Source organism: Neltuma alba, unplaced genomic scaffold (genome assembly GCF_004799145.2).
Source record: "Neltuma alba isolate B1F8T4 unplaced genomic scaffold, ASM479914v2 tig00011774_pilon, whole genome shotgun sequence".
NCBI classification, from domain to species: Eukaryota; Viridiplantae; Streptophyta; class Magnoliopsida; order Fabales; family Fabaceae; genus Neltuma; species Neltuma alba.
Genome location: NW_021636397.1, coordinates 1 through 8653, shown reverse-complemented (window position 1 = coordinate 8653; position 8653 = coordinate 1). Strand labels below are relative to the sequence as shown.

The 8653-nt window shown below is 35.8% G+C and overlaps 1 protein-coding gene across 1 annotated transcript; it reads right to left on the bottom strand.

The window, feature by feature from the left end:
- Positions 1 to 247: 247 nt before the first annotated feature.
- Positions 248 to 2660, bottom strand: LOC114717758 (uncharacterized). Its single transcript, XM_028902954.1, has 7 exons — positions 2598 to 2660; positions 2361 to 2498; positions 2030 to 2086; positions 1820 to 1951; positions 1393 to 1524; positions 357 to 1123; positions 248 to 322 (listed from the first exon to the last, which is right to left on the bottom strand). The coding sequence occupies exons 2-7, from the start codon at positions 2481 to 2483 to the stop codon at positions 259 to 261; spliced, it is 1275 nt and encodes a 424-aa protein (XP_028758787.1). The 5' UTR covers positions 2484 to 2498; positions 2598 to 2660; the 3' UTR covers positions 248 to 258.
- Between the last annotated feature and the right edge of the window lie 5993 nt (positions 2661 to 8653).

Below are 8653 nucleotides of genomic sequence, written 5' to 3'. Positions count from 1 at the left end.
CATATCCAAGGTGAGATTTATTCGCACTCTTAGCTCACACCACCCACCTCCATCAATTTTTCCATAAGTGATTGAACAACCGAATTATTTGGATTCGATTCTCATAGAAACAATTTTGAGAAACATACAAACATTTCTATGAGCAAAGGATAGCTTGGGAAAATTTAGTACAAGTGGATAGCTCAAATAAGCTATCAACAGTATTACAGCGCACATATCCCACAACAAATAAATAGTCCAGTGATTATTAAAAACCTCTCAAACTTTATTTGGTCTTTCAAAATAAGCAAAGGAAGCATTATTAGAGATTTCTATTAGCAATGTTTTGCTCAAACTGGCTTCCTAGGACTGACCATTTATGATCAACCTGAAACAGTTGTTGCCGGGACTTTCTTTCATCTTCTGCCATCTCGGACTTCTCTTTCCTCACAGTCTCGAACTCTTTCTTGAACTCTACTGTTTCTACAATATGTTTCCTCTTCTGCTCTTGCAGAGAAAATAATTCAGCCTCACAATCCTTTTTCACTTTCTCCAACCTAGAGATCTGCTCCTTCAGCCTAGCTTCGTTCTCTTCAGCTTCATCCATAAACTTCCGGGTCTCGGACATTTTGGAAACAAGAGCAGTGGCAACCTCCTTTCGTTGAGTTAGCTCCTCCTTGATCCTCTTATCTCTTTCTTCAAGCTCTGCAAATTTATTAACAGTAGCAAATGCTTGCTTGAAAGATGACAGAATGTTAGGCAACTCTTTGTGCATAGACTTTATTATAGCCATAACTTCATGGGATAGAGCTTCATCTTCCAAGGAAAGGCGAGACAAGAAGTTGAGAGCTGTTTGAAGGCGAAGAATATAGTCCTCTGATGTTGCTATGTCCTTAAGAGGCATCTTCAAGTAGTCTTCCAAGTCACTAAGGGCCTTTGCAACAAGCTCATCTTTAGCAGCAGCAGCAGCAGCAGTAGGAACAGATGATGATGTTGGTGTTTTACCACTATAATCATCCTCCATGGATTGAAGCATGTTGATGAGATCATCATCTTCCAAGTCTTTAAGATTTGTCACAGGAATCACCTTCCCATCCTCTTCAACATCTGATTTCCTTGTGTTGAACTTGATTTGACCATGAATCTAAGAATAAAAATTGGATTTGAAAAACAGCACACGAGTCCTAAGCTACGACAATATTTTCCATTATGCTAGGATAAAAGCTATATATACAAGTATCTTAACTTCTTTTCAATAAAAGCTATGCATATCTCTTGCTTGATTCTCATACTATTGCTAGCAATTGTGTAGCCACAAAATCATAAATCATGACTATACATAACACTCAGAAAATTTGATAATTCCCACAAAAGGTATCATTATATTTGGACCTTGAAAAGCAGATAGCTTACATGTGGAAGCGTGTTTGCCGAAGAAGTAACTAAGATGTCAGGCAGCGAGCCTGCTAATTTTGAATGAGTTGAAGGGGTAGTTATCTCAGCATTCCGAGATGATGGAGAACCTTCAATGCTTCCTTTAACATCCTGTAGAGAAATAAATTAAAACCTGTTATATATCATCTCACATATGAGTCTAAGCTTCAACAACATTTTCCATTCTACTAAGATATAAGCTTTATATAGAAGTCTTTTTAACTCATTATCAAACCATGTTTCATTTAAAAAGCTATATACATATATTCCACTCGATTCCCATATCATTGCTGGCAATTTTATAGCCACATGATCATGAATCATGACTATATATAATACTCAATAGTTTTATAAGTGCCAACAAAAGATATCACGTTTGGGCCAAGAAAAGTATTAGAAAGCTTACAAGTGGAATTGTGTTTGTTGAAGAAATGGCTAGGGTTCCAGGGAGCAAGCTTGCTAATTTTGAATTAGTTGATGAGGTAGTTATCTTAGCATTCTCAGATGATAGGGAACCTTCAAAGCTTCGTTTAACAACCTGTAGAGAGATAAATTATGATCTGTGAGTTTTACAGTATTTGAATGAGTTTGTAGAGAGTTGAATTTTATCCCCTACATTTTCCCTTGATACAGTTTCCTTTTGAGCACTCTGAACTTCTAGATCTCTAATAATCTGCATCGCCCAAAAGAAGAAAAAAGGGAGAATAAGTTGCTCCATATATATGAATGATGTTTGCATTACTTTGATTTCATGAGGAATTTCATTTTTTGTAATTCCAATTTTTTCAAGTGATTGTTGTTGGTCCTTCAAATCCAATTGACTGGTTGATATCGTATTGACCAACTCCTTATATATAAAAATCAATGAACATATAGTCAAAATCAAATAGGTTAGTCTACTTATTTGCAAATACTCTTGTAGTCTGAGAGGCTTTTATGACACTTACAGTTTCATCATGAGGCGTTTTAGGTAGAGATATATCTATAGGATTACTTGTCAACGGCTTGCTAACTGATTGAGGAGGTAAAGATGAAGTTGGCATTACTGCAGGTATCTCTGAACCAGGCATTATTTGATTGATACTCTGGGACAGCATATCCAAAAATACGTAGTTAACTAATGTCACAAGCAGAAAAAGACAATATTAGTGCAAGATGTAATATAGTAAGATAGTGAGGTTGACCTTGGTTGAGCTTTCCGGTTCTGAATGAGCTAATGAAGTAGATATCTGAACATTTTCTGATATACTACACTCTTCAGCTCCTTCAACATTCTACACCACATTAGAAGATAGTCAATATTGACTGAACCACTTGCTTAACATGTCTCGTTTTTGCGCACTTCCATCTTCTGACTCTTTCTTGTTTTGTATGAGTGAATAAATGCATTCTATATCATATATTATACATTATGATGTCTATCAAGCATGAGCAGGACCAAATCCAATAGATATAATGGATTTGCTGGGCATTCAAATAAGAGATGGAAGACATATGCGTACCTGTTTCAAGTTTGATGAAGTAATGGATGTCAATCCTTGGTCATTCCTCTGGTCTCCAATTTCTTGACAACCAATTTGTTGGGTGATTTCTCTATCAGAATCATTCGTGGATTTGATAATATCACTCAAACCCTCCCATAATGTATCATACTCGAGAGGATATCCTATCATATCATTAATGCCAAATAAATTATTTAAAATAACAATTGTATGTAAATAAATTATATCTATTTGAAAAAAAATTATTTGAAGTATATAAAATATTAATTTGATTATTATATTCAAATATACAAAATACTTAATTTTAAGCACTTGAAGAATGTGGCATGCAGAAAATATTATTAAACTGCATCCATATATTAAGTTTAGAAACATATTGAGGAGTAAGAATTCATCACATATGGTTATATATCTTGTCGACAAAAAATGTGCAAGTAATATAAATGTGTGTATGTGTATATATATTGTAGTACCTCCAGATAGTTTGTCACGCATTTCCTGAGGAGTAACAGAGGAAGTAAGAGATAGTTTGGGACATCGTTGCACAATAAGGTGCCTCGCGGTTTGAAAGCGGGGATGGATTGACCGAAGTGAGTGAGGGAAGGTTCCGAAGGACAACATATTCTAATTCCAACGCAGGAGTGGCAGCCTCGTATGTGTGTGTTGTGTCATGCTGTTCATCTCCAAATACTTGCTCTAGCGCAGATGTATCTTCTATGTACAATACCTTTATATTTGGAATCAGTCGACATGCAAAGATCTTAGGGAATACGCATTTCAACTTATGGCAACGTTTGATGTAGATTGAAACAAGTCTTAGGAAGACAGGTTTCGGAGAAGTCGACACATTTTGATCATCTTCTTCAATGATTTCCTCCAACTCATTACAGTCTGTAATGTCAAGTTGCCTCAATTGTGGGAGTTCTTTCAAGATGCATGAAGGGAATACTTCTTTCAAATTTCCACAATTGGATAGGTTTAACCCGAAGATGTTGGAGGAGTAAAGAATTTTTGGGACCCCTCCATATATGCCTCAATTTGGGTAGATCACGCAAATTAAGGTTATTTAACCTCAAGTTTACTTGTTGTCTATTGATAGGAAGCTTTCCGACATCAAAAACAACTTCTACTTCATCAATATTATGAATAAATAGGTCCTCTAAAGTTTCTCGTGGGGCCACGACCACCTTCAATAGGTCCTGTAGAAGTGAAAAAGAAATCACATTAAGCAATTAAAATTTGAAAATTATTGTGTCACCTAGTATAGACAATTAACAAATTATCATTGTGAAAAAACTAGATAAATGCACATGTTGTAATTATATAAAATAATATGGCCAGAGAAAGTTTCCTCATGTACAATTGTGAATATATAGGATGATAATATATAGATTTAATATTTTTTATATTGATGATGATAGATTATACGAATGGTTTGATAATATTAGAAATAGAGAAATAGTACCTCAAAAGACCCTTGATCGTCCTCCTGTCTCAATTCATCATACATATCGCAATGATTGATAGACTTGGCATTAAACCGCAGACAATTTGTCAACCCCAGCGCTTCCAAAGAAGGCCATGTTGGATGATAATTTTAGGACAAATACTAATGATATTTTGCATGTTTTCCAAGTTGAAGATCTTCAGAGCAGAAAACTCAATTATTTGAGGCTATTCAGATTCAAGCCTTCATAAGGAGCTTGCCCAAACAAACTTCTCAATTCATCATTTCCATATACATGTAAATATTCCAAATGTGAAAGGCTCTTTGTGAAAGAGATAGGCATTAAGTATTCTAGTTGCTTGCAATTGCCTATTTTAAGTTCTTTCAATTTGGGAAATGCATTTTCGTAATTCTGATATTCACTTCCATCAACTATTTCCTTCACATCTTCTGTCAGTATGTGCTCAAGTGAATCACAACTTTCTATACAAAGTCTCTCCAAGTTTGCAAAAAGGCCATGTGGAGGATGACCACTATGCAAAGTTTTCAAATGCTTCACCTTTGAAAGAGTTAGATGAGTCAAATTGGAGATGATTCCAACTTGACTTGAATTAGTTGCATGGCCTATCATGCATTCTATCCCCTCTGAATCATGAATAGCAAGACGAGTCAACTCATTCATACTTCCTTCTATTGTTTGACACAGGTCAGGAATGATATTTTTCCAACTTCTAGGGATTCCTCTCAAAGAAAGAGTCTTTGCCCTTTTCATCATATCCTTATTTGTTGCAGTTGAAATACAATTCTCAAAATCTTCAATATATAAATTTCTTTCAACAAAAGAATGACAACAAGATATACGTTATGATACCAAGAATCTTCATCATCACTGCCAAAATGTATGCAATAGCTCTCCAGTGTTGGTGTGGCAGTGCTAATTTTATCAAAAAATTCAGCACTATTTTTATTTTGGTGTTCCCAATCTTTTCCACTATTGCCACAAAAATATAATACTTCCAATTGTGAACATCCTCCATTACTTCAAAAGGATTCTTTTGAATTCTGCACCAACGCAAATCTAGTAATCGCAATTCATTTAGTTGTATGGTGCACTTTGGCAATTCATTGAAAGAACACCTCCACAATGCAAGAGACTCAAGTCTTTTTAAGTCCCTATGAAAGAGATATCACCTAATTGGCAACCATATAGCATTAGACAACACAAGATATTTGCCATGGGGACCAAAACAGGCAATGGAAGAACTACTAAATCTGTTTCAAATAATTAGTATTTTTAAGAATAAAAATTTTGAGCTTCTCCATATCATTGAAAAAATCATTGGGTATAGTCACAGAAGACTGAGACTTTATGGAGACATAAAGAAAATTAAGTTCAGGACAATGTAACTTGTTGGGACATTTATCAATATCTTCAAACCATAAATATCTTACTGCATGGTCCTTCATTATCATATCTTCTTTTAATTGTCCCATAATCAATTTGCTCTCCTTCTTTGCTATCCATAGAGCTACATCACGAACCAAGTCATGTATCTTAACATGACTACCATCTTCATGAGCTTTTAGGAGTAAACAAGAATCTCAAGCTTCTTTATGGCCCTATTGATTACTTGGGTCCCTGCCCATTGATATGAGGGAATCTCTCCAGCTAGACCAAGCCCTAGTCCGATTATGGTTAATTGATCAATCTGAATTTGATAATCTTCTGGATACACAGAACAAAATAAGAAGAGTGATTTAGCCACTTCATTCTCTAAATTATCATAACTTAGCCGAAGACATCCATATATACCTCTGAGACCTTCTTCAACATCTATCCAACGTGAACCTCTCAATGTTTTCAATGCTGCAACCCACTCATCATAAGGTTTATCCTTCAAAGCACTGGCTACTGCTGCAATTGCAATAGGTAAACCATCACATTTTTTTGTAATTTTTTTTGCTATATCCTTCCATTTATCAAAGCAATCATCAGACAACTCAGCATGCTTCTTAAAAAGGGCCCAAGAATCATTCCCTTTTAAACCCTCCAGGGAATTTTTTTTGGCAACCCATCGATTTACATACATGTAAATTGCGGGTGGTTATAAGAGTAGTGCAGCCCATTTGATCGTTATTAGTAGGAATCCCTATGTCCTCAAAATTAAGCTTCTCCCATACGTCATCCAGAATAATCAAAAACCTTTCTCCACTGCTCAATCTCATGGACAAGCGTCTAGCTCTCACTTGTGTCTCTTCCTCTTTCAATTCCAACTTTAGTGGGTTGGCAATCTCGCTCTGAATTTTTCTTACATCAATGGTATTAGACACAACCACAAAGACTACTTTATCAAAAAATTTCTCTGCTTCTTTGCCCACTTCTTTTACCAAAGTTGTTTTCCCAGACCCGCCCATGCCACACAATCCTATCATATGAATCTTATCATCCTTAATAGCCCTTAAAAGATCCTCACAAGCCCCCTTTCTACTGTCAAAGGCCACAAAATCTTGTGAAGAAAAGTAATGCATACCTACAAGCGAAGTAAGTCGAGAAAACTCCGAGAATTCAACTTCATTGTGCTTTCTAATTTCATCTGTCTTCTCCTCAAGCTGCTTTGCCAGATTATAACGACTGATCAAGTCTGGACAATGCTTAAGGCAAGACATCTTGTTTCTTTTCTTGGTTTTCTCTTGCAGCTCCACCACTTGTGCCATCAGAGAGTCTGCTTTGTGTAACCAATTCTCAACTTTAGGAACAACCTTCTGAGTATTCTTCCTCTCATTTCAGCACGAGTTAGAACCTCTTGTATTTTTGATTGCAAGTTCTGTTGTTCTGTTTCAAGCTCTTTGACATACTTGTTGAAGCGGAAAGGATAGCAAGCTTGAAGTATTGCTTCATCTACTAACTTGGTCAATATATTAGCCGTAACAGAAGCAACAACATCCATTGCCCCTGAAACCACACAATGTAGCCCAAGTGATATAATTTGAAGGTGCCATGAAAATAAATATTGGTATATGACTTAATTAAACGCAGAATTATATAGAGCAACTCTATTACACACAAGATCAGAACATTATTTTGAAAAAGCCTTACCTGTTATTTTGTGAGGAAATTCAGCAAAAGATGAGTCTGATTATGGTTCTTCTCCAATCCAACTGCAGCTATGAAACAAGGGAAAAAACACAAGAACATAAGAAATAAGGCATGGTTGAATTTGTAAAATCCAAACACAACTCTACTCCTTTTTCTCAGAAATTTCGATCTCCTTGTAACCTAGCAACACAAAACACTACTTTCAGTTCTTCTAATATTGACTTTAATTTCAGCACTAATGCATACATCAACCTCAACGTTTGGTTTTTTACCTCTAAGTTTACTTGCTGTGAAAGTTACAATTGCTTAAGCTCTCACGTCAAGTTCCTTATTTATGCTATGATCTCACAGTCACTTTACACTCATCCACAGCCTTCTTCCAACATTCAGTTTTCAGTGTCTCGTGGTAATTAAAACACCGTATCTAGAATTTTCTGTTTTTCCACCTATACTTGTAGCTTCTAAATTTCTGGAAAACATTGAGAGATTTAATCAATACCTCCAATATTAGTGAGCTAGCTGAATGTTATATACAAACTGTGAACACTAATCAAGATCAAGAATCATAATATATATACAAGATCATACCTAAATGAATATACAGTAAAAGGTCATAGACTAAGAAACGCAACGACAAAGCCAGACCACATACTAACCTATGTATTGAGCTTTAATTTCGATCTTCTCCAAACGAAGCAACCAAATTGAATCTCAGTACATCCAGAGCCAGAATGTAGCAGTGATTTCTCTCTCACACACTTTCAGTACAGAGACTTGACTAAGTGAGACCTTGTTCATACCAAGTCTTCTTTTCCACTCGAGGGTCTTCAGAGTCATGCTTTTATTATTAATTAATACAAACAAATGCAAAAACATATTATAAAATATTGAGATAGTGGGGTAAAGCCTGTCATAATACATTTTGGCATGTTTCAGAGGATCTTAAAACCCTGCAATTACACATCGCCACCCGAAAGAATCTTCTCCTTATCAATGGGGCCCTAGGATCAATGTAATTACAGTCATTACCAAATTACATTTTATTTATTTTCATCTTTTGGTTTTCCCTCTGTGGTGAGTCATGCATGGAGGAGCCCACATTTTGGGATCCCATGCGCCGGTTGGGATTTCTTCGTTAGGAGGCGCCGATTTGGGTTTTGTGAATTTTCAGGCTACTACTTATTTTCCCTTTTC